The sequence below is a fragment of the Microtus oregoni genome, unplaced genomic scaffold (genome assembly GCF_018167655.1).
Source record: "Microtus oregoni isolate MIOR12 unplaced genomic scaffold, Mior012 000041F_ref0000270, whole genome shotgun sequence".
Classification (NCBI taxonomy): domain Eukaryota; kingdom Metazoa; phylum Chordata; class Mammalia; order Rodentia; family Cricetidae; genus Microtus; species Microtus oregoni.
This window is the reverse complement of record NW_024543208.1, coordinates 19,267,474-19,294,079: the sequence shown is the minus strand read 5'-3', so window position 1 is coordinate 19,294,079 and position 26,606 is coordinate 19,267,474. Positions and strand designations below refer to the sequence as shown.

The window sequence follows — 26,606 nt, the reverse complement described above, 5'->3', positions numbered from 1 at the left end:
AGAGGCACGTGGATCACTGAGTTCAAGACCAACTTGGTCTACATAGTGAGCTGGAGGACAGCCTGGACCACATAGATAGAGAGAGCGTATTTCCAAAGCAAAACAAAAACATGAGCTAGCTGTAAAGACTACTTCCTGGTCTCTTGAAACCTCATAAACACACACACACGCATGCCCACACGCACACACGCACAAGCACGCCCACACGCGCGTACGCGCACCCCCACACACAGAGGATCTGATTCCTAAAGGTTGTCCCCTGACTTCCAAGGGTGCTTTGTATCAGATACTCATAAGTAAATACACGTTTTGTTTTGTTTTTCTGAAGTCTGATTTAAGTGACTTTCAGAGAAAGATGATTGAAGGTTCTAGAAATGCTCCCAATTTCCTACAGAAAATCTTTTTTTTTAAATATTTATTTATTTATTTATTATGTATACAATATTCTGTCTGTATGCCTGAAGGCCAGAAGAGGGCGCCAGACCTCTTTACAGATGGTTGTGAGCCACCATGTGGTTGCTGGGAATTGAACTCAGAACCTTTGGAAGAGCAGGCAATGCTCTTAACCACTGAGCCATCTCTCCAGCCCCCCTACAGAAAATCTTAAGTATGAGCTCGTATATACTAATCCATCTTTAGTTAAAAAATCATTCTGAAGACCAGAAAGAAATGGGATCTGCTGAAGCCACATGTACCAGAGGAAACATGCACTTATTTCAAAGACAGTGCCAACATCAGCTTCTGAAACTGCCGACTTTCAGAATTTCAATATTTGGGGACGTGGAGAACACAGTCCCATTTCTGTGTCTCATAGCTGTGCCGCTGGGGGCTTTCCGAATAGATTCTAAACCTGCCAGATAGTCATACCTTTATGGAGAGATGAACAAGGGTATGAAATACTAGGCAGCCCTTTAAAACACTCTTACAAGGCCTGGAGAGAGGGCTCAGCAGTTAAGAACACTGACTGCCCTTCCAGAGATCCTGCATTCAATTCCCAGCAACCACATGGTGACCCAGAACCATCTATATTGGGATCTGATGCCCTCTCCTGGCATAAAGTCCATAGAGTGCTCATACACATAAAGAAAATAAATAAATCTTTAAAAACACACACTCCTATAGAAAGAACAAAACAGGTGGAAAGGAAAGGAAGAACTTCTCGGGGAAACATAAAAGGCATCATCAGCTTGATAGTAAATTTGAAACATTCTCCATAGAGACATGGAAACATTTCTGCTAGGGCAGAAAGTTAAGGTGAACAACTTCCTGAGGGTGTATGATGTCTGTATGCATGCATGTGTGTGTATATGCTTGTGTGTGTGTCACTTAGCAGAGATCATGGCATGAAGGGTTACTCCACTTGCCTTGCTATGTTAGAAACCAGTTGCATTTAACTCAGGAACTATGTTTTGATCTGTTGTTGCCAAGCACCACTGCCCACATAGCACACCATCACACATGCACATCAACAGAAATGATAAAAGGAAATCTAAAAGAAGATAATTGCTACATCCCTAACCATGTGCTGTGCTGACAGAAGAGAGCAACAGACAGACCCTTCTTCGGTTGCTAATAGTTTAGTAGAGCAGATAGGCGTAAACAAGAATTATAAGGAAAAAAGATAAAGGTAAGAGGCAGCCCTTGGAGCTTTGGGCTGAACTCTAGAACGCAATGAACAATGTGCTCTGTGTTCCCCATATGTGACACAGGAAGAGGAGGGTTCTTCCTCGGAGCTGACATGCCCTTTCTTGGGTGGATCTGCCAAAGATCTAGGGCCTTGTGCCCTCACTCTGCCTCACATGAAAGTGACATTATTCACCCTTTCTTTCTTTCAGCCTCTTAAGCACATATGAGACCCACGAGGCTCCTTTGTTTACTTTGCGTATGAACACATGATAAAAAATAAATAGAACATTCCAGTCCAACTGACCCCCAACTGGCAACTTTATAATGATACTTTATGCCACGGGAGAGCCTCATATTTCAAAACGCTGTTTTGCCCAAATGAGGCCATTCCTTGAGAATGCACACAGTAAGCTCTGCTGACACCCTCTAGGGTTACCAAAACCACAACCTGAGAAACAAGATTTTCACTACAAACCACTTCGTTCCTTTCAAGTAGAAAACAACTTCCACACAGCATAAGACAAAACTGTTTATTGTGTACAAAAGTAAAAGTTGAAGCTGTGTGCTTCAAAAGGAAATCATCTCATAAAGATCCAGTCAGATCTTACAAAAGTCATTTGCTCCTGGGGTAATTCCTACCTCTTCACTTTCCATCGCCAAATTCTGTGGCTAACCCATTAGCTTTTCCATATTTTTTTTAAATCAGAACAGTCTTTTTTAAAAATATTTATTTATTTATTTATTAATTTATTATGTATACAATATTCTGTCTGTGTGTATGTAGCCTTTCCATATTTAATCCCCTGAACTACTCAACAAGTCTTTCAACATGCAAGGAAAAGTTTAATCCTCTCCAGAAAATTTCACTTTTCTGTTTGTCTATTGAACTTGTGTAATAGTTTGTAAATGGCCAATTCCATGTAAATATTAATCAGCTTAACTAAATGGAGTTATGCACGTACAGTCCACTCCAGGAATCGGTGGCAAGCTGGGAATTTGTATTACGTGAGGATTAATGGCATCTATTCCAAGACAGTCTATTATCTCTCCACTCAGTGGCAAGCCTGGATTTTAGATAATACGTTATATCCAATGATACTTCATGAATTACTCTTGCATATACTGAATGCAGTATCAACGGCGCTCCCAGGGTTCTCTGGGAGAGTCTTATCAGATTCCCTGCCCAGAGTGAGCACTGCGTGATCAGCCAATGCAGGAGCTGCACACAGCAAGAAAAACACAGCATTACAGGTCCTGCACGTACAGGTAGCCAAAACTATGTGGCAATGGCCAGGAAGGTGGTTTAGATGGAAAGGTGCTCTGTACCCTCATGCTCAGGTAAGCCATCCTTTCATTAAAAAAAAAAAAATGTCACAAAGGTCTCCTCCTTCCACCAGACAGAACCGGGTTCCTCAGTCCTTTGAGCCAGTTGGACAAAAGCATTGGGGTCTAATGAATGAATGAGTGAGGTGGACAGAAGGTAACTCTGAGATCTGCGGGGTCTAGAGTCAGAAGTTAGATGAGAATGATCTCAGGCATTGTGCTAGAATCTTGTTTTCAACTGCTTCAGATCAACCATTGTACTACCTAATTAGAAAAAAAAAACTTTGATCATTTTATTTTCAAACAAGCATGATGCTTCTTGTATGGTTCATATTTGGAGACCCTGTTATTACTCAAGGCAGGAAACATACTTCTGCAAGACATTGTCTTTGGCAACTGTATCTACACTGTGATTTTAATCCCATGGCCGGGATGTGAGGCAGACACCATTATCCACATTTTGCAGAAGAGAATTCTGGGTCTCTCTGTTTGACTTGGGAGCAGGTGGTACAACGGTTGTGAACAGAGCTCTTCCTCGCTACCCAGCTTTCTCATGCGGGAGACACCCCCAGGGGGCTTCCGCCACTGTGTTGTGTCTTCTCCAGGATCCAGTCCACGTACTCGGCAACCTTAGTGTAGACTCCTGGGTGATCTCTGCGGGCACAGCCTTCACCCCAGCTGGTGATACCCACCAGCTGCCATATTCCATTGTGTTTGCAAACTAAGGGGCCACCGGAATCTCCCTGGGTCACAGTGGGAGGAGAAAGGCAATGGTAGAGAGTTACAACAGGGATGATTCAACTTAGGAGCCAGCCCCTTGTTCAAAGACAGATGCTGCTAACATCTTCAGCACACTTTGCACACCACACATGTGGCTTCTGAATGTCCTGGCATCCCTTTAGCCATGAACAAAATAAGTGGCTGGTTACAAGGCTAATTTATTCCCTTTCCCATTCTTGGATAAACCCAACAATCTTAGCATCTTTTCCGATGTTCAAATAAACCTACTTTTCTTGTATTTTAGCATAGCCATGACACATAAAACAAAATGTGTAGCTGTACTGCTTGTGACATGCCTGCCATAGTCAATACAGATTCTCATGCACCTATTATAAGTAATACATGATATAAATTATTATGCTTAATTTGTTAAAAGTTATTTATAAAGTTTTCAGATCATTTAATTCTGAACTCAAAGCTAAAACTAGCGGACTGTAACATTGGGAATTTGCTTTTGAATGAACTGTCTCTGGTTTCCGGCGTGTGTTTTTCACAGTCTGATACATTACCTTACAAGCGTCTGTCCCGCCTTCTTTGTAGCCTGCACAGATCATCTGCTTGGTTATGGCATAATTTCTGTATTTTTTCTGGCATTCTTCATTTGGTACCAAAGGAATAGTTGCCTTTTGTAGAGTATTTTGGATTTCACCTATGAAGCAATCAAGATAGATCTTTAAAAGGAGAAAATACAATAAACAGAAAAAATAAGACCAAAGTTTTAAAGGAAGTCAAAATGGTCCACTTTCCACTGGGGTCATATTTTGTTCAAAAACTGTCGGTGCTTTTTTGTCAGGGACACTGTCGAAGAGGTAGAATTATACATACAGAAATGAGAGGGAAGGGTAGAGAGAAAGAGAAAGAAAGAGGTGTAAGGAGAAGAGTGGGAGAAGAAGAAGAAGAGGAGGGGGAGAAAGAGGGAGAAGAGGAGCGACAGGGACAGGGAGACGGACGAGAGAGCCATCTGTATTTCTTTCCTTCTAATGAGGCTTTTCAGCAGCCCTATCACCCAAGCTACCACAGACATGGTTTCTATTGTCTTTACCGTCCTCCTGTTGTGGAATACCCTAAGGTAACCTGTAAGCCAAACAGACCCAAGCACCAGGTAACTACTTGGGATGCTGGGAGTTGTAGTTCTTGAAAAATAACAACAAAGCCTCATGGGAAAGTATGGTGGCCAAATGGGTTTGTCTTTATAAGCCTTAAGAGCCACAGTCCCTTATGCAGAATCACCAACATAATCTCTATTATGAGTAAGATGCTTAAAGCTTAAAGCAAAACATCAGTTTTGTGAATCAGAAAACCAATATATTGGGATAAACACAAAGATCAAGAGAAAGGATGGTTGAGGAACTGATCTACTCCATGTGCTTTAACATTTAGGACAGGAACATTCCAACTGTCACGCTGTACCTCCTTCCTTTGTGTAGCCCCATCCAGTCACCCAGCAGTTGGTATAAATTGTATTTGTGTCATCCTTGGAAGGCAGGCATATTGGTTTTTGGAATTCTGGAAGGAAATTTCATGAATAGATTAAAATTAATTAAAGCCATAGATATTGACTTTAAAAATTAATCTCTCTCTCTTTTCCCTTATTCGTTTTCGACAAAGCAACACAGCAAGAATGAGCCTTCTGGGACCAATTGGGATGAAGAGTGGGAAAGGACCAGGGAGGGTGAAGGGAGGGAAATGCAATCAAAACCCACTATGGCCATGCGTGAAACATAAGGGAACTCATTACGAAACTAACGAGTAACGAGAACAGCTTCCAGCCTTCTGATCAACTTCTAAAGCCCATGATCCAAGGCAATTCTCACATTTTTGTTTGGTTTTCTGGCATGAAACTTCCCCCGGGGAGGGGAGCTCCTCCACCAAAATTTCTTGACAAACATATATCTCCATTCTTGTGTTTTGTTTAATATATACTCTGGCAGAACTCAGAGTCAGAGTAAAAATAGCCATGCTGTTCCAGTGATTTAACTGAATACCTTACTTAATTATTGCAGCAAAGCAACAAGGAGAGCAGCACACCTGCAGCAGAGATGAGCAGTGGAAGGAGGAAGGGAGAGCTGTCTGAGGTTACAGGGTTGACGCTCACAGTTAAGGTGTTGGCAGGTGTTTAGTTTCTGTGGAGTGGTGTACCTCCAAAGGCAGTGACATGCTCCACTTCCCCTATTGTCTATCCAGTGTGTTCTTAGCAATTAATTAGCTTAGGGATATAATTGTATATCCTAAGTCCAAGCAATGGTAATTCTGCCAATCCCATCAAAATTTGCGCAGTGTCCCCAGACAGCAAGAGCTTTCCTATACCTCTTTTATTAGCATACATGTAGCTCCATACCATGCTGAGAAAGTTACTAAGATTCCTTGCCCATTAAGAAGCAGTGATTGCATGGCAAATCTTAGGATCTTCACTTCCCAGGCTGCCTCACCTCTCCCTCAACCCCACCAACCAGAAAACAACAGCGGCAGATCTGTTTGCTCACTCAAACTGAAGCGGGAATTGGCACCGATACAACTCAGTTGTGCAGTCTTCCCTTAAAATGTGCTGCATACCAGTGTAATTCAAGGGCGTCTGGAGCTTTATTAGGGCAATATCATAGTTGCCTTCTCCGACCTTGTAGTTCTGATGAATAATAAGTTCTTTTATTTTCGAGAAAGATGTCTCTTTTGTGATCTCTGACAGGTTAAGAATCCCACCGTAGATACGCCACACATCTGGGTACGGAATCCTGGGAGACAGACATGCAAACCAAAGTAACATTGTCATTGTTCCTAGTTCATTTTTCTTAGCACTTTTTCTTATGGGGAACAATAAGAAGAAAGAAAATATTCTCCATTACCTAGTTCTTCCTCTGCCAATTTATCATCACCTAGAATTGAATCTCTGAAGATTTAGTTTAGAATAAAACTTCATTAACTTTTATTTAAGACTGCCTTTATATTGAAAAGGGTTGTGTGTGTGTGCATGCATGCATGTGTTTGTGTATGTATGTGTATTTGTGTGTGTGTATGTGTGAGTGACTATATGATGCAGGTATATATATATTAAACATTTACTGATAGTAATCATAAAGAAATTTACTTCAAAACAATTCTTTGGTGTACATATAGTTTTACTACTTATTAATGATGAAAGCAAATTCACATATTAATGGAATAAATGTGCTTCTATTATAAATAATAAAAACATGTCTGAATATTTTCTACTAAAAGGCAGAGAATATCTTCAATGACTTTAAGAGTTCCTCAATATTTTGATTTTGTAATCAACAATACTGAGAATGTCACTACCAAATGGTAGATGTAGGTTTAGGACCACTAAAAAAAAATTAGAAATTCTATCCAATACTCAAGCTAAAGTTCATTCAATGAGTTTTTTTTTAAAAAAATAAAACTCAAGTAATCAGTTCAAACAACAATATTTAAAACTAAAGTCTAACACTATACAATCCAAAGCAGACTATGACAAGAAACATTTTTAAGTTTGTGGTTTTTTGTAATTAAACTGTTATGTTTCTGTAAGAGTAGAAAGCTCTGTGCACACGGTACACACACTGTGATTCACAGCATTGAATAGTCTTCAGTCCGAGTTGTGTTTCGGGTACCATCTGTTGGTACTGCACGGCATGACAGCATGCATAGTGCATGCATAGTGCAAGATAAGCGTGCTGTGTTTTAGGGAAAAAGGCTGCAGTGGAGTCCTGTGATACAGCATGGGCTAGGACTTCCAGAAGGCCTTGGGTTTGCCACGTGTTTTGTTTGAATTAATTTTGGTCAGTGTACATTCAGGAACCTTTTAGTGTTGCCAGAATTCTGAGAGCCCCGTATTCTGTTGCCCTGAGTCCATATAAGGTTACACCTCAAAGTGCTAGAAGTTGTGGCTGAAAATATTTTATATATATATATATATATATATATATATATATATATACATACATATATATGCATATATATATATAATATGTAATTACTTCATGTTTATTACAAATAAAAATATGGGACTGCTTCTGTCACTTTCCAAGAAGCTGTGGGGAAATCAAGTTCAGTTTACCAATCCTGAAAGCAATTGTTTTCATTACATTAGAGTTATCAAGTTGCCTTTTTAATTAAGATGAGCCAAGTAGGAGATTGAATTAAAGACGCTTTGTGGTTTAACACCTGCCTACCCATCGTTTGAATTTTAACTTAACCACGTAAAAGATGTACAAACTAAATTTAAAATAATAATAATTTTTAGGCAAAGACTTGGAAATGTTTCTCTTCATCAAAACATACGTCAGAGCCAAGGAGATGGCTTGGTGGGCAAAGGGCTCGCTTTACAAGTACAAGGATCTGAGTTCAGATTCCAACACTCCAGGAGACAGAGCAGGCAGATCCCTGGGAGTTGCTGTCCAGCCAGTCTGGTCAAAGGGGTTCAGTGAAAAACCCCATCTCAACAAGAAGGACAGCTGTACCGGTTTGTTTCTTTTGGGCCACAGACCAGCTTCCAAATCATGACACAGTGACTTATTATTAGTTATGAATACTTGGCCTAGCTTAGGCATGTTTCTGGCTAGTTCTTTTAACTTATATTAAGCTGTTTCTCTTTATCTACCTTTTGCCTCACGGCTGATTACCTTTCTTACTTCTGTATCTCTTCCTTTCACTGCTTCCCTATGTCTGCCAGGCTTCTTGTCCTGGGTATGACCCTGATTCTCTCCCCCTTCTTCCCTTTGGGTTTAGATTTCTCCTCTTATTTATTCTCTCTGCATGCCAGCCCTGCCTTTCCCTTCTACTGCATGGCTATTGGCTGTTCAGCTTTTTATTAGACCAATCAGGTTCCTTGGGCAGGCAAGGTAAAACAAACATAACATACCTTTTCATAATTAAACAAATACAGCATAAACAAAAGCAACATGCCTTTACAAAGTAAAAGTAATATTAGGCATAAAAATGTAGTTCATCTTTGCCTCGTTAAAATAATATTCCACAACAGACAGCAATGTAGAAAAGACACCTGATGTTGACCTCCACGTGAGCATGCACACGTAAACATGTACACATGTACACACACACACACAATGGATCTGAAACTTACCCATCAAAGCAATGGGCAGCCGTTATGATCCATTGGTGTCCAATGATGGTCCCTCCACACAGATGATTCTGAGACACCACTTTCACCTGCAGGCTGACCTGCCATGGCCACTCCCCTAAAGAGGAGTTTGTTCCTCCCACAATTCGTGAGTTTACTTTTATTGTGCAAACTGAAAAGCGTTGAGATGCATGGTCAGAATTAGACACAAATGAGCATCCCCTCCATCCAAGGAAACAATATAAATAGCCCCAATCACGTGAGACCAAGTCATCGGTCACCACAACCCAGACTTCCATACAGTTTCGGAACCAATGATCTTCACTCACTAGAGCTGTCCACAGCTTTACACAATCGCAAAGAATACCCAGAGATCTTCTGGGCACTGCTGGTGATCCTAGTTGGAGAGCCATCCACAGATAACCTTAAGGAACATTTACACCTGGACAAAATGAACAGAAGAAAATCAGACCTGCAAAGAAAACTATAAAATAATTTCCTTGCCGGTGATCAAAGAAGCGGCCCCCTCACCCCTCCACATTGCAGTCTTGTGGAACCGACGAGTAGGCAAAGAACTGGCAGCGAATCATCTTTGTACAAGTCTCTTGACACACATCTGCTCCTTGTACGAAGGTCACGTTCAGCTCTTCTCCTCCAAAGTCAACTCCGGAGTAAATTTTGAAATGGCAGGGTTCTGCAGCATGTAAAAACATCCAAGGATATATAATGGGGCAGGAAATAAGCCATAATAAGAATGTTCCTAGTGTCTTGAGAATAGTTTCATCAACTTTTAGAAGACCCCAAGATCTGATGCACCCAGTGGTGGTTAGTGTTTGTCAACTTGACACAAAATAGAGTCACCAGAAAAGAGGGAACAGCGACTGAAGAGCTGTCTCCATCAGACTGACCTGTGAGCATGTCTGTGGGACATTTTTTTGAATTAAGGATTGAAGGAGGAGGACCCAATGCACTGGGGGGCAGTGCCACCTCTAGGCAGGTGGTCCTGAATTGTATTAAAATAACAACAACAACAACAACAACAACAAAAGGTAACTGAGCCCATCACAGGAGTCAGTCAAAAAGCAGCAATTCTCCATGGTCCCTGCTTCAGGTCCTGTGTTTCTGCAACACAAATTTTCTTCTTCCCCAACTTGCTTTTGGTCATGGTGTTTATCATGGCAACCAAGAGGCAAACTAAGACAATCGTCATTCACCATCATTGTCAGTCATTACCAGGGCGAGCTTTTCTGCAGGTGAAGAGACTGTATCCAGACATAGCATTATCTTGAGGAACAGAGGGACTTGGAGTACCACTTTTAGACATCTTAAGAAGGCAAACATTCCTATTTAAAAACAAGTGAAAAAGAGAAAGAAGTGTTTGAGGTGTCAGACAGATTACAGGAATGCAGCTCCCTTTTCTTTTTATTAAAATGCAACTGCGAAGATTGTATTCTGAGAAACTCTCTTCAGCCAATCAGATGGCAAGATTCCAAAATACCACAGGGATTAAATGTAAATGGAGTCCCTTCTCCCTCTGGCAAAAACCAGAAGGCACGGACAACCAGAAGAGGTGAGAGGGTAAAATTCCACCCTCTAATTAGAAAAAGAAGAAAAAGGATCCAGAGAACAAACTGTTCAGAGTTAAGCTGCCTGCGGTATTGTATCCACACATCCTTCTGCGGGCCCCATGTTGTACATAAAGGAAATGGGAAGCTGTTGAAAGACGAAGAGGTCAGACTAGAGCCTAGATCAAGATAAACAGGGCTCTGATTTCTCACAAGATTAAAGGGTAGGCTGAAGCAGCAGCTCTCAACTCAAGCCAATCTAAAACCTTAATGCTAGTGAGAAAGCTGTCTGATCCCTTTGCCGGTCCGCTGTTGTTTAACTCAATGGTATGTTTGCTTTATGAAGGGAAAGTATGTAGATGGATCTGCTAATCTCTGAAGCAACTTGCCCCTGGCAGGAAAGCACCCACTTAAACTCCAGGCTCTACCGCTGTCAGGGAAACCAGCAAGGCACCTGCGAGCCTCCGCTGGCGACTGGAAAGGCTAGGAGCTGGCACGCTCCGCTCACACTCACCTCTCGGATTCTATCTTTCTTTCGTTCGTGTAGAATGTAAAGAAAAGGCAGGTGGGGTGGAAGGTGCAGATGGTACGACACACGAGAACATCGGGGGTGATGACCCGGCCCACATCGAGGTCTGCAAAGGCAAAGTGCTGGAACATATTCATGGGGCAACCTGTGAATTCACCGAAGAAGAGCATTCCTCAGTGACACAATGCCGAATTTGCTTGTGCTTTAGCACAGTAACCAGGGCAATGACAACTGAGTATTCGCAGCGCTAACATCCTGAGTTTAAAATCTCCCACTGAGAGACCCAGGCGCATGCACGGGGCCTGCACAGGTCTGCACCAGGTCCTCTGCATACACAGTAACTCTTCCAGTTTACTGGGTTTTACGGGATTCCCAAGTATACGAACATGTGACTCTCTGAATTTTATGCCATTGATATAGGAAGATTCTCTCAATTGGAATTGCTAATAGTATTGACTCACTAATCGGGGCAGATGTGGTTACCTCCAATGCTTTCGAAATCCATGAAGGAAACTGCTGAGAACTAGTCTTTAAATACAATTCATTTAGAGTCGTTAGGCAAGAGGCTGAACATTTTAAAGGGAGGGCAGGATATTTGTGTGACTCTAAGTGACAGGGCTGCTATGTGACCTTAGCATATGATTTTATCCCAGGAACTACCATTTTTCATCCCTAAAGCTAAAGGCGTGCCTGATACGATTAAGGACAAGGGTGTGGTGACAACTAAAAGTCACCCCTGCCTTATGAATTTAATTTAGGCCTGTAGGCCGAGAGACAGCCTTTCTGGGGCTTTGGTTGGCATGCAAGGATTGTGAAAAGACCGGCCTCTTAAAAAAAAAAAAATCATGGCCGTTTTCTGAAACGTGCAGGATTGTTATCACTCAGTGAAGGGACGTTCAGTCAGAACGAAGAGATGTGTGACCTCATTGCAGCTCAAAAAAGTCAAGTACAGGGCAGCCTGAGACTGGGCATGCGCGATACTCTTTGAGGCTGTGGGCGGCACCTGGGATGGGCTTGAGGCGGGACCAAAGAATCTTGTCAGTTTTTCTCTATGCATAAAAAAAAAAAAATCCTTGCAGCACTGTGCTGTTAAGACTGCGGCGTGGTTTGCATCCAGCAAAATCTCCTAATGTTGCTTGTTCTCCAGCGTGGCAGTGTTGGGAGGTACGACCTAGTGGGAAGTCATGAAGGCATAGCCCATGTGAATTGACTTCTTGCGTGAGTGAGTTCCTGCTCTCCGGGAACTAGATCAGTTATGCCAAGGGCAGGTTGTTTTAAGCCAAAGCTTCTACACATGCTCACTTGACCTGTGTTTTTGTACCGTGCTGTAGTGCAGCATAAGGTCCTATGATGATGAAAATTATGTTCAGAGGATAAACTGGCTGTGCTAGGCTTGTAAAACCGAAATTGTTCTTTTAACTTGTTCAATCCAAGTTACTCCTACCTTGAACGTACCCTGTCAGCTGGCCCGAGATGGACCACTTCCTGGAGCAGTTGGGCTATTCTAAAGAAATTTCTGATTGTTACAAAATATTTCACTGTCTCAGCTATTCCTGCAAGGTTAAACAGGCTAACTGCTGTGTTCTGCCTTTGTCTGAAACGCTTGCTGGCTTGGATGGCTGACACACCTGCTGGACGTCTATTACAAAATCAAGCTTTGCCCGCACCCAGACAGGGTATGAGTTAATTTGGTTTTCCAAAATTATAACTCTGTGGCTTTTGCCTTTAAAATTCCTTGTCTAACAATAACCAGGCCTTACCTAGGGAACTCTCTCTGGCTTGATCCCAGCCAGTCCTTTTAATATAAAAAAAAGTCTCTATTATACTAAAACCAAAACTTGAGTCAGACTGGTGATGAATCTCTGAATGCCCCCCAGACTCACAAGAGTCTTGGTCAGATACGACCATCTCTTCCTTAGATTCCTGGCCTGCAGAATCATGAGCCAGACGAGCCTTTTTATCTTTAGATATTTCCCAGTCATCTGGCATTCAGGCACAGTTGCAGACAAGCAGTCTAAGATAAATATGTTATTTAGAACAGAACACATTTAAATAAATAGCCCTGTCTCTTGTAGTCAAGTTTTCAAAAGCTAGAAAAAAAATGGATATTAAAACTACATAACTAACACATTGGAGCCAGTTGAATGGCACAGCATGCAGAGGATACGTCGAGAAAAGAAAAGACAAATAAGAAAAGAGTTAAATTGTTTTGGACTTCTCTGTCTTTCATAGAGAGGTCATATTCCAGAACTCAGACCAATACAGGACACAACATAGAACAAGTATTCGGTATTTGGCATGATTTACCCTAAGTGATCTGATTTCAGTAAATCTCACCACTGGTACCTTGATGTGTTAAGTATGGCACTTGTCTGGATAGTTCAACTGAAGCTACCTCTGTGTCTGAAATTAGAGGGCTTTGCTGATTCATGGCAATATCCCCTTCTAGCCAGACATGGACACTGTCGAATGACCTCGTGACTTTCTCTATAGTGGCAATGTACTTTCTTTCCTAATGCTATTTATTGCAAGAATATTACAGTAAAACTAGAGGTTTAAGCAACACAAATTCATGCTTTTTTAGTCCTAGCGATCAGAAGGCCAAAGTACCCCTTACTAGGTGCCAGTCAAAAGGTTGGCTTGGCTCTGTTCCTTTGGAAGGGCATGTAGGGAGACCTGTTCCATGCCCTTTTCTTTTCTCCAGGCCATGGCATCCCTTCACTTTAGGATTCTTCCAGCTTTAAAGGCAGAAACAACCCTTTCAAGTCTTTCCATCTCTGACTTAGACTCCTCTGCTTCCCTGTTCACCGTATAAGGACCCTTGAGCCTGGATAGGGCACATTCTGGTGATCCAGAGTAATTCTTATTTCACAGTTTTTCCATCCAATCACATCTACATAAACCCTTTGGTTTATATGCATCGTATTCCCAGGTCCCTGGGTGTGGCACATGGATATGTCCGGGCCCTCTCATTTAGCACATCACAATCACAGTAGAACAGTCATCCTCTAATTACCGATCTCTGAAAGGGCACAGGCCTTCAGTGAGAATCCGGATACCAGGTTATCCAGCGTCTTTATGCTGGTGGGCGTTCCACTGGCGCTGAGCTTCAGCAAGCAGTTGTTCCTGAAAGTCAGCAAAAGATGCCACGCTTCTTAAGGTGTGCAAAATTGTGTGGGTAACATTTGCTATTGAAATGATAACCAGAGTGGTACATGGGTGGAATTAATCAACAGACACTCTTCCCTTCAGCAAAGGGCCTTTTAGGGTGCGAACGGGATGGCAGACATCATCGTCAGGCACTACACTTCATTCTGTACACAACTTATAGGTAGACCAGATGGAGTTTACTATCTTTGGAAATGCCATTGGAATTAAGTATATAAATAAAAAATATATGCTCAGGACTACACTCCCTTTGCTCTTTAGCTGAAGGAGAAACAGACTTTTTTTTTTTCATGAAGCTGTTAAATCATGGCATGTTCTCATGAGACCCATTCAGCCACACTCACCGGTACTCCGGTCTATGAAATGCATTTGTAGCGTACGTGAAAAATTGGCAATGAATATTGTTTGTGCACAATTTCTGGCATTCTTCAACACTGTTGGCCTTTGATATATTAAAGTTGGACCCTCTCATATCAAGTCCTTCATATAGGTCTTGATGGCAAGCTGAAATGAAACACATAGAGACATTTGGCCAAATTTCTTAGTGCATTATCTAAATTATCAAACCCTGCTGGACATTAGCACACCCCAGTGTGTTTACCTGACCTCTATCGCACCACCACTGAAAGTGGGTCCACTTTGCTTCCTAACCTGCAAGGTATATGCAACAGGACAGTTTCACATTGAAGTTACCAGCGGCATTGATAAAGAAACAAGGCAGGAATAACAAGGTCCGGACAGCAGGTGCCAGAGATTCGAAGGATTTGACAAACTGGTGTACCTTTAACTTCTGGATCAAAACAAAACCAAAACCCCCAAACAAACAACAACAACAAAACAAAAACATGATCTATATCTATTTCCTTCCTTCCCCTACTCTGGTCTGATTGTGATTTCTGACCGCAGGTCTTCTTACCGTTGGCATCTGTGTTAAATCTTTTACAGAGGGTGGGAATTTATTTATATGCATGACAAAACCATTTTCCTTGTTGCTTTATAATTTTCTTAAATTCTACCACTATCACCACCACCGCCTTGCCCCCTACCCTGTCTTGCCTTGTAGACCTGGCTGATTTGGAACTCCTGTGGCTACCAGAGGAAGTCCTGAGTCAATGTGTAAGGAGCTGATGAAGTCTATTAATGCGGGCACAACCATGTGCAGGACCAATGCCTCAGACCCATGGAAAACTGGCAAAGCCTTCCTTGGTGTTCAGGAACAACTGACCGGTGTGTGCAAAGACCAGCAACTTCAGCATCCTCCTCGAGGATGTTGACAGCCCAAGGGGAGAGACTCCCTGCCATCGGAGACCTCCCTCTGAGACTAGTGAGCCCCTCCCCTGGGCTGTACATAGTTTGGGTTTGGGGGTTCAATGCTTATAATTGAACTCCCTTCTTTCTGCATGTTGGCCTGTGTGTCTGTCCTTTCTTATTCCCCTGATACCCCTAGTCAGTTTTCTAGGACCCAAGCCATGCTGGATGTGGCAAACTCCCATTTCAGACAAGATGAACTTGAAATAATGACTTTGAACTTGAGATGATCTTTGCCTCTGCTTTCCTAGTGCTGGGATTCTAGCCATGCGCTAGCACACCAGGTTTAAAAATGTTCTTCAACTCCATTTAAACACCTCTTCCATTGAAGTTTCAAAGGGACTTTAGCCAGCCCAACCTGTCCTTTCAAGTTTATCTCATATGTCAAAAATATAGTTAATTCTTTTAGCAGAAAATAAGCCAAATAAGGCTCTTGTGGGTTTTGTTTTTAAGACAACTTAATTAGATTAGCTCTGTGTTTGTGTTAGCACAAAAAATACTCTATTGTACATAGCTGTAAGTGTCTAAGAATCTTAAAATTAATTTATACATGGAGACAATGTATACACCGACTAATAGAGAGGTATTATGTTAGGGTGTAGGGTGCTGAACACTGCCAGCAGTTGATACAGGGCAGGAATCTATAAATCAGAGAATGAGGTTCCTTTAAATTTGCTTCAGTCAAGACAGGAAATGAAGCAGCCACAAATAAAAACATTTTCTTAATAATGATCTGTAAATTTTAAGCCTGCCTCTCAATAGTCTTGACTAAAATTGCTTTCCGACACCATGTTTTAAACCTCCCCCCCTTCCCCCCCCAGATACAGGGTCTCTCAGTGTAACCCTGGCTGTTCTTGAACTCACTCTGTGGACCAGACTGGCCTTGAACTCACAGAGATCCACCTGCCTCTGACTCCAGAGTGCTGGGATTAAAGGCCTGCACCTTGACTGCCCGGCCTGGGACCACTTTTTAACTTGATGATATTTGGGAGAAAGTTAGGAAGGAAATTTAGAGTCAAACTCGGTGAGGAAGATTAAGCAGGGGAAAAAGATAACAACTAAGCACCTATGGAAAAGACACAATATTTCTATTTTTTAAAATCGTGTTATCAGTCACAATCATAATATATAAAATTTAATCAAATAATGTACATTATAGTAGTATATGGATTTGGTCGTATACCATAGTAAAAGTATCTTGTTTCAGGTTAACTGTAGCTATTACACTGGTGGGGTCTGTTTATATTTAAGCCATTGTCACCCTTCATTAATTACCTAAAATTCAAATTGCAGACCAAGACTGTATGTTATTGGGAAAAAAATGAGGACTCTGGAAATTTGAACCTACAGAGTGAACTATGAAAAGACAAAACAGCATAGTTCAGAACGTTTCTTAAGATTCTTCCCGCACGCCACCTCACTCTTTTTAGCGAGTCCCTGTGGTGTTAGAGAAATGTCTTCTTCTTTGTATGAAGCCTTTAAGATGGTGGAGAAATTGTTTCCTATCAGTTGCAACGGATGTCAGAAATAAAGCTTTCTAACATCCTAGTGTTCACATTCCTTGTAAGAAATATTATGCTAAGCATGATTGACAGACAGAACTCAATCCTTCAGTCTGGGCTGAATGGCAAACAATACAATTTCTTAAGTCAGCTGACTTTAATGTGTAGGTCACAGTTCCTTTCAGGGCCAAATGATCCCTTCACAGGAGTAGCCAAAGACATTGGAAAACACAGATATTCATGTCCCATATCACAATTCATAACTGTAGCAAAATTACCATTATGAAGTAGCAACAAAAATAATTTTTTGTTGGGAGGTCATCACTATGTGAGGAACTATATTAAAGGGTCATAGCATTACAAAGGTTGAGAATTACTGTCTTAGACCCTTATCAGTGACCTAGTGGTGGCCAGACAGTTCTGAGTTGTGACTTACTGCTCTGTGCCTGGCAGAATATGTTGCACCAACTCAGGCCATTGCCATAGAGAGTACCAACTTCTCCACTTGTAAGGATCTAAAATGTCTCTAGACTTTGACAAATGTTCTTTGAGGTGGAAAAGGCAAAATCAATTCTGGTGGGAGGCACAAATTTCCCCGAAGTGAACCTGGGGATGGTCTGTCCCCTGAGTCTTCTCTGAAAAGTCTTTTCTGGAAACAGGGAAGTTCTGTTGTTTGAAGGGGGCATTCCTTCGTCCAAATCTTACATTGTATGTGAGCACCATAGATAACAGAGGCCCATCAAAGCTGTGCATTATAACTAATAAAGAACATTATCTAGATGTATGGAACCTCTTCTTATGACCAAGATGCTGCTCCGTCTTCATTATGTTTCGTAGTGTTCTCTTTTAGAAGTCCGTGATAGTAAAGTCTATGAGCAAAAGCTGCTTTGAGTAAGAGTGTCAGTAATTCAAATTTTGTTGGAAGAATTCGCCTCTTACCACTTATTTGATGGCCACACTGCTTTAAAGAATAACCAGAAATGGCACCTGCACGATGCAGTCTTGGCAAAGTTCCTGTAATGCTGTCTTTCATGAAGCAACCAAACCTTGTTTAAAAAAAAAAAGGTTCATTTTTTTAAAGGAAAATATAATGACAAACACACACTAAGACATTATCCAGCATTTTCGATGTGCTAATAAATAAAGCCTGGGGTCAGGAAACTGATAGCATTTCCTTGATACTTGCTGAAAAGACATTCTTAAGACAATTCCACTCTATCTACACTACGGGTTTTCTTTGTGTTCATGCCTTATGCCAGAGAGCCAGCCATCTTTAAGAGTTGATGGCTATACCTGCATTTGAGCTTCCACAGATCCTCTTCCCAAAAGATAATGGCTTTTGTTTCTGTTTTATGTGGTACTGAAGAAGAAACCCCGGGTTTCAAGCATATTAATCAAGTGTTCTACCACCAGCCAGTTCTTCCCTCCCATTCCACCCTGCAGCTTTTATTTAGTTTATTTTGAAGCAAACAGACCTTAAACTTATGATTCTCCCGTCTTAAACTTCTACATTTTCTAAAGTGGCAATTATTTTTAGAAGTATTTTAAAAAATTGAATCGCCTTTGAGCTGGGGTTGTATGTGATATTCACCTTGTTTATTGATTCCTGGTAGTTTCCCTCTAGTGGGAGGATTTTTCTATCTTCAATATCAACTTTGTGTTAGTTTACTATATATAAGAATCCTAGTGCCTAGTTCAATTTTCAATTCAGCGAATGTCACGTGTAGTTTGCGTTTTTCTTCAGGTTAGCAAGTAGGGATTAGAGAATGAGGTCAAATTTCTAACTCTTCAAATCAGATAGAGTGAGCCGGGCGGTGGTGGCGCACGCCTTTAATCCCAGCACTTGGGAGGCAGAGGCAGGCCGATCTCTGTGAGTTCGAAACCAGCCTGGTCTACAAGAGCTAGTTCCAGGACAGGCTCCAAAACCACAGAGAAACCCTGTCTCGAAAAACCAAAATAAGTAAATAAATAAATAAAATCAGATAGAGTGAGAAGGTAAGGTATGGAAACAGAAGCAAAAATTTACACTTTGGCTATTGATTAAATGAAAGAAAATTAAGGTAAAACTTCCAACTATATTTTTAATACTTGCATTTGTCAAAATTGCCAGTTAATAGTAATCCACACCCATATGCACACACACACACACACACACACTCACACATACACACACGCACACACACACACACAAATGTACGTTCTAAATGTGCAAACTGGGTCACTTCAGGTACCATTGAGATGTGTCTACTAGATCTTAAGTCTATTATCAACAAAATTCCTGGCTTATATATTCTCAACTTTGTTACTCAAAAATATAATAAGTCAAGTAAATATATTTCTTTATGCAGGCGAAATTTTTACCTTTTACTGGAAAAGTAACATATAAGTGAATAAAATACATTTTTGAAAGCAAAAGAATAAAGTCCACTATGAAGTTCTATGGCTTCCCTTTCAAGTGGCTACTGTAACTGGATAGAAGTCCACTGACTTGTACAGTCTTTGGGTCTGGTTAATGGGTTTGTGATTGTTTTATGTGTGGCATTTATAATACATTTTAGTTAATGTATAATATATAATGAATAAGGCAGAAAATATGTAAAGAAATGATACTTAATGCTGAAGAAAAATGAGAAAATGGATGGACCTTGAATATCTAATATTAAGTAGAATCACAAAAAACCACACATGTTGTTCCTCATATGCAGAACCTAACCAATAACATATTTATATACATAAACAAATGTGCATGTGGGAACATGTTGAAAGGTGAACCAGAAAGGTTAAATATTATGGTATGAGGATGGACCCTTTCTTGTTGCATGCTCTTCCTTCTGGGTCCTGGCTAGAGCATCACTGCCTCCCTCTGCTGTGAGCGAGAGGTGTGGTTGTTGAGGATGTCTGTGTCTGTGGTCAGTAGTCCAGTCGTCTGCTTTGCAAAGAAAAGATCTAGGAACTTTTGATGAAAATGGTCTTTGATCTCTTCGAGGAACCTGACACCAATTTTGCAAACAACCGGAAGTAGCTTGAGAAATGTCTGACTGGATATGACAAAATACCACCTCTTACCTTTTATTGGGATCGTTGGCTGGAGCGACTGAGAGGAAGCTGAAGAGCAGGCACCTGGGGTGAAAGGTGCACATCTTCTGACAGTACTGGGCATCCGGGCTGTAGATGGCAGCTATATCCCCACCTCGGAAGAAGCTGTTTTTGTACAGTTGATTCAGACATCCTGGGATACAACCATTAAAAGGAGATTTGGAGAAAAGGGTTACAGTTTCCACCTGTTTCGTTATTATTTTTATTCACCCCAATGACTGCCTAAAGATCTTTACCAATACAGAGCTGGAATGAAACGATATGCCAAGGACTTTAACAGCACAGCTCTTTAAAGTCATCTTATGGGAACTTAATGCGGAAAACTTGATTCTTTTTTATTACCTACATAATAATTGGTACATAAACTATCCCTGCTAAAATAAAGTGTGAATTATTTTCTGCCTGCTGTATAACATGGTGTGAAAACATCTCACCTTAAGAACTGATAGACAATGTTTTTTTTTTAAACCCTTTAGGGAGCAACATCACCCTAGATTCCTTAACACTTTAAGGGGAGATTGAGATCTGGACCATTATTTTCATGAAAGAAGTCAATAACTGAACTTCAGAGTTCAGCCATGATTACTATCGCACAGTGAAAAGCATCTTGGGACATAAACTCATTCCGACTCTCAGTCCTGTCTGTCCTTTGAGCGTGCAGTGTTATGCACTGCTGTCTGCCTCGGTCTTATCCAAGCAAGCTCATTATTGAGTATTGATCCCTTACCAGTTTGTTTTTGGATAAGGAAAATGCATGTGCAGAGCTCCACACCCAGACATAATACATACACAGAGAGAGGCCTTGGAACACACCACTCTGAATGGGAAGTCTCCATTAAACTCCTCCCCTCAGGGTTTAGGGAATTCCACAGAAGAGGAGGCAGAGAGTGTAAGAGCCGGAGGGGATGGAGAACACCACACCAGGCCCTTTGAATCTATTGAGCCAGGCGCTTATGAATTCACAGAGATTGAAGCAGCAAGCAGAGGGCCTACATGGGTCTATCCCCAGTCCTCTACATACATAGTATAGATTTAAGTTTAGTATTTTTGTGTGTGAACGAGTGGGTCTCTAACTCTTGTGCCTTCTCTTACGGTTCTTCTGTTGGTTTGCCGTGTCCAACTTTGATGTGACGGTTTTTGTTTTATCTTATTATGTGGTATTTTGTCATGTTTGGCTATCATCTCTTAGAAGCCCACTCTTTTCTACTGAGAGACAGAAATGGGGGTAGATCTGGAGAAAATGGGAGACGGGAAGAAACTGGGAGCAGTAGAGGGAAGGGAAACTATAATCAGGATATATTGTACGAGAAAAGAATCTATTTTCAATAAAAGAGAAGAAAAGTCTAAATAATTTTCACATAAGAAACATGGAAGAGCCCTCGAGAGCTAACTGGAGAGCAGACCGAAATGTGCTGCTCGGGCTGACTCACGGCTCTATTACGTGCGGTGTCCGCATCCCACTTATCATTAGAACATTGTCCTCAATTGATTTAATCATGAATTTGTGTTTACATGAAAAAAATCAGCCCAAATCTTCTACTGAGTTTTCCACCTTAGGTAGCCTGTCCGTTTTCACCAGTCAGGTTTTCATTAACTATGTAGTATCCCAGCGGCAACCTTGTCCATCTCTCTCTAACATCTCTCTATGTGGCCATTACTTTTCGAAGAATAGGTGTTTAGACAACATGTTATTAAGCACTGTAGATTTAAGATCTTTAATGTTCTCTCTGTCTGGAGATCCTGATGCTAAGTCCCATTTCGATTGTTCAAACTAACAGTATTGCTTCTCTTATCAGAGAGTTGTTGCCATGCCTACCTCTTGGGTCAGGTTTATATTTGGAAGGAGCAGATTTTCCTGGGTAGATCCCCCTGGGAATATGTGTTCCCAAGTGGACACCCTGAAGTGTCCCATTTGTACAACACAATAGTAGGCCCAGCGGTAATGGTAGCTATAAAGAGACTTGTTTTTAATGTGGTTAGCATTTCATAATTATTGAGCAGACCCTCTCTGCCATTCATCGCACAGACATAGAAAAACACTATCTGCAGCCAGCGATGGCCTGAAAGTTCCTGTCTTGCATTGAGTCTTGGTAGACAAGCATGTGACTTAGCAAATGAAGAAGAAAGACTAGAAATGTTCCAGTTGTAGACTTGTTTATCCTCCTCAGTTGTTAATGGCAACAATGATGATGGTGGTTGCGATGATGACCAAGACAGTGTTGTTATTACAGAGTCTATGTAACTTAAGTGATCTAGAATAATCACAGCTTTCAGGTTTCATGTTGAAATAGCTTTCATATTTCATGTTTCATGGACATTGGGCATTTTAGTTGGTCATATTAAAAATGTACATGTTCAAAAAAAAAGAAAATGAAAAATATCACCAATAAGGAAAGAAAAGCATCTTAACTTTAAAAATTCTGGGTGAGTGGTAGAAATAAACCTCAGGAGTCAGCGATTGCCCTCAAGACTAATAACTTGAGTCTGATCCCCAGAACCCGCAAAGTAAAAAGAGAGAACTAGCTTCCACAAGTTGTCCTCTCATCTCCACGGCAATGTGTGTGTATGTGTGTGCATATTTGTGTATATGTGTGCACGTATGTGTGTGCATATGCTTATGTAGACATAGATATAAGATAAATGAATGCTAAATTATTCTTAAAACAAATGGCAGATATGGGAAGACAATTTACCAAAGGAATAGAAGTGGCTCTGCCTGTATGAAAGCCGCTGACAGTGCATTAACCACCTTCCCTACATAAGTGTAGCTGTTACCCCTCATCATAGTAGCTTCTCTCTACAGCAAATGGAGACCATCACAGAAAACCACAACTGGAAGCAATGTAAAGGTCAACACATGTGAGGAAACAAGCCACAATGGCTACATCTAAATCACACATCCTGAATCTATGGCTAAGGGAATATCATGACAGAGGGCATGGGAAGGTGATGATAGTGAGAATATCAGGGAATCTGCTGTGAAACAGTCTTCTCAAAACATCTGCATAAACAAGACCAGAACAAAGACAGTATCAATGGACATGGTAACGTGGAAGAGGGAAATTTCATGGGGTCCAGCTCCTGGACAAAGATCTACAGGCAACTCAGACTTCTGGGAGTAGGAGAATTAACCTCTCCCAGAGATGAGCCACTTACTGGTTGTCCAATGTACACATACATACACAGCCATGTACACACAAATAAAATAAACTTCGCAAGGCGTACGTATTTATACACTTTTGTGTACATAGATACATATATATGCAACAAGAATAATAAAAAGAGGCAATCAGCTTGAGAGCGAGAGGGACATGGGTGAGGACATGTGTTAGTATCAAGACACATGACAGCAGCAAGAACAGAAGCTCAAATTAAGTGGAAATAAAAATAAATCTGAATCTTTCCCTAGAAACCCAAGGAAAAACCCGTTACAGGACTAACTCTGGTTAGCTCATGACTCCAGCACTGCCTGCAGCTCTGGCTCTAGCCTGGCTGAGTCAGAAGCTCCAGCCTGACCATCAGCAGCAGAAGGAGCATCCCCATGACCACGTAAACCAGAACTTGGAGATAGTTCCTTGGGAAGAAATCTGGGCCCTGTTTGCAGGAAGCTGACCGCTAAACTACAAAGATAACCATTTGCAATGTCCCGAGTGAGACAGCTGAACATTCTCAGAAGCTTGTCGGGAAAGCCAGAGATTGGCCTTTCAGGAAGGCAGTCCCATAACGTTGCCATAAAAACCTTCAAAAGTATATCTTCATATCAAACATTTTTATTCCCCCAAATTTAATTTATAAAATGACTGAATATGTTCCTAGAATGTACACAATAAAGAGGAACAGATAACAAAAATGTTTGTTTGGATTAACATTAGCTATAAATAGCAAGGGTAAGGTAAACAACACTTTATAGCAGACAGAAACATACAAAAATATGAAAGACTAAAATAATTTAGCAATAGTTATTTCATACTTTGGGACTATATAAAATATTCGATTTTAAGTATTATATGTGCTTGAATCTCTAAGTTTTCTATCGTGAGCATAAATTTTAAATCACTTCTTTTTATAATGGCGAAACTAAACACTGTATTTATTATCTGCGCTCCACACACATCTGTTTTGAAGTCATTTTTCTTATCTTAGCTATGGTCAATAGCATCTCTAGCTATCACTCCTCCATATTTGACTGGTTTGGACATGGCAATGCTTGTGACAGAGGAGCAGGTAGACAGGGTGGATGGGACAGATGGAGGGAGGTGTAATTAGCAGATAGGGAAGAAAAAGGTCTCCCCCCCCAACGAAATGACTTCCATTGACAAGGATAGGCCTTCATCAGGGCTCTTTCTCTTTGCCAAATACGTGAGAGTCAAGAAAACAATCCGTGTGGTGTAGTCATATCACAAGTCACCCCGGACCCAGAACCTACCCCTCATTACAGGCAAGGGGAAACCTCACTCTACCATGACTGATTAGAGGGGGTGTTCAGAGACATGATGAAGATGATGATGATGATGTATACAGTGTCTGTCTGCATGCATGCCTTCAGGTCAGAAGAGGGCACCAGATCTCATTAGCCATGGTTGTGCTCTGTCATGTGGTTGCTGGGAATTGAACTCAGGACCTCTGGAAAAACAGCCAGTGCTCCTAACCTCTGAGCCATCTCTCCAGCCCACCATTATTATTCTCTAAAATCTAATGGAATACACAGAGAAAGACAGAACACTGACACCTAGAACCAAAAGCTCTCCATCAGGACCACCCAGGTGATAATACACTAGTTACATCTGAAGTCTTTACCTTCAGTCTAGAAAGAGTTCCCTGTGCCTTATATTAAAAATATCACACACTAATCAGATATTTGAATTGGACCCAAACAATGTATAGAGTCTAATAGTTTTCCCATCTTTTAGGTAGAATTTGTTTTCTGAAGGCCGGTAATAAAAACAAGGAACTATGGGGGTGGGAGGAACTCTGGCAGGGAGTAATCTCTAAACAGAAATGTCTGCTAACAAATGCACAAATAGCCTGTTGCCCCTCTGTCCCTGTCCCTCCTACTGTTTGTGGGTGTTGGGAGCAATGTAGCTAAAGAGAAGTTCTTGCCTTGAAGCCTCGGCAGCTGCCTCTTTCCCCAAGACTGTATGGCTAATGGCTTTCTCCTAGAGTGTTATGTTTTACACAACTCTTCCTCTCTCACACACTATTTTTTAACTGCTAGAGAAGATACTTACCACAGGAAACTGTAGCAAACAAGGAAATGAAATAACCCACTTGGTTGAATAAAATCATCCTTTGAAAGGAAAAAAAATATCACGTAAGTGCTAGGTTTAGATCCTATTGACCATATATTGAATTTAATTTAATATATAGACTTTGCTTTTTTGGTAAATGTCTAAGTTGCAAACCAAAGCACATAATCAGGAAGAAAGTGAGGATTTGGGGGGAATATTTTGTAAATAGAAAATTGAAATATTTATCATGCTTCCTGAGATACAAATTGAGACCTTTGGACTACTATTAGTACACACACACACACACACACACACATATATATATGTATATGTATATTGGTTTTTCGAGACAGGGTTTCTCTGTGGCTTTGGAGCCTGTCCTGGAACTCGCTCTGTAGACCAGGCTGGTCTCGAACTCACAGAGATCCGCCTGCCTCTGCCTCCCGAGTGCTGGGATTAAAGGCGTGCGCCACCATCGCCCGGCTGCATTTATATATTTTTATATTAATGTATTTATTGTTAATTTTGTTTCTATTAATTCTGTAAGGAAAGTTAATAAAGATTAAACACTTACCAATTTTCTTAACTCACACAAAATTATTATAAATAAGGACAATAATATCACTGACAATCCCTACATACAGGAAATCTTTGAAAATATCCAAGCCAACTTAAAACTTTTAAACCAATCAAAACCTTAGTCTTATTTTCTAAAATGTTGTATGTCAAAATATTTGTGCAAACAAAGAACAGTCCCTTCTAGATTTTCCAAACTCTCAGGAGACTAATGTATTATGCCAAATGACACAGAAAATGATCGGAATAATAGAAAGTGGTTACCTGGAAGGACAGCTGCTTCTATGGTTCTGGAGGAGAGGGAATCAGCTTCCACGCTCCCCGAACATGCCGCTGCAGGCAGTACTTGCTTGGCTCCAGTGTTGACCTGCGCTCTGGTATCAGTTGCAACTGTTTAACCTGTCAATACAGTCCGTGAACAGCCCAGTCCAGGTTCGGCCGTTTAATATGTTAACGATTCCGGGAAGTTGAGCAAACACAACATCGGAGATGGCGTTTCCAATGTGCCTCCCTTTGCAGAGGAATCCACGTGAACAGTTCTCGACACATAATAAAAGGCCTTCCCAAGTGCTAAGGAATCCAAGTGATGGGTTACAGCCCCTGGTGAGAATGTAGACCTAAGCAAAGATGCATTGAACAATGGTAGAAGTTCCACATTAACCCGAAACCTCACTACCAAGCCTGGGCAGCAACGCATGGAGATGTGCTCTTCATGGATAAAGAACAGTGATGCAAAGATCAGTGTTCACAGGTCTTGGCACCAAAGCTCATCCCAGGAAACACCAGCATCAGTCCAGCAAACCCCTGCAGTCCCAGGCTCCAGGATGATAG

At 41.1% G+C, this 26,606-nt stretch overlaps 1 protein-coding gene across 1 annotated transcript; it reads right to left on the bottom strand.

The window, feature by feature from the left end:
* Window positions 1-2,142: 2,142 nt before the first annotated feature.
* Window positions 2,143-26,143, bottom strand: Klkb1 (kallikrein B1). The gene is made up of 15 exons (XM_041632480.1): window positions 26,040-26,143; window positions 25,200-25,258; window positions 19,942-20,104; window positions 17,815-17,921; window positions 14,410-14,569; window positions 13,914-14,023; window positions 10,883-11,042; window positions 10,037-10,146; window positions 9,335-9,497; window positions 9,133-9,245; window positions 8,807-8,975; window positions 6,283-6,458; window positions 5,140-5,235; window positions 4,239-4,378; window positions 2,143-3,692 (listed from the first exon to the last, which is right to left on the bottom strand). The coding sequence occupies exons 2-15, from the start codon at window positions 25,255-25,257 to the stop codon at window positions 3,501-3,503; spliced, it is 1,917 nt and encodes a 638-aa protein (XP_041488414.1). The 5' UTR covers window position 25,258; window positions 26,040-26,143; the 3' UTR covers window positions 2,143-3,500.
* Between the last annotated feature and the right edge of the window lie 463 nt (window positions 26,144-26,606).

Excerpts from the sequence above, each read along its gene's own strand:
- Klkb1 (XM_041632480.1), bottom strand. The coding sequence starts at position 25,257 with ATGATTTTATTCAACCAAGTGGGTTATTTCATTTCCTTGTTTGCTACA. Across the intron at positions 17,922-19,941 it reads GCCAACGATCCCAATAAAAG|GTTTGGTTGCTTCATGAAAG; the intron begins GTAAGAGGTGGT and ends TTTTTAAACAAG. Across the intron at positions 14,024-14,409 it reads TTTCATAGACCGGAGTACCG|GAACAACTGCTTGCTGAAGC; the intron begins GTGAGTGTGGCT and ends GCTGACTTTCAG.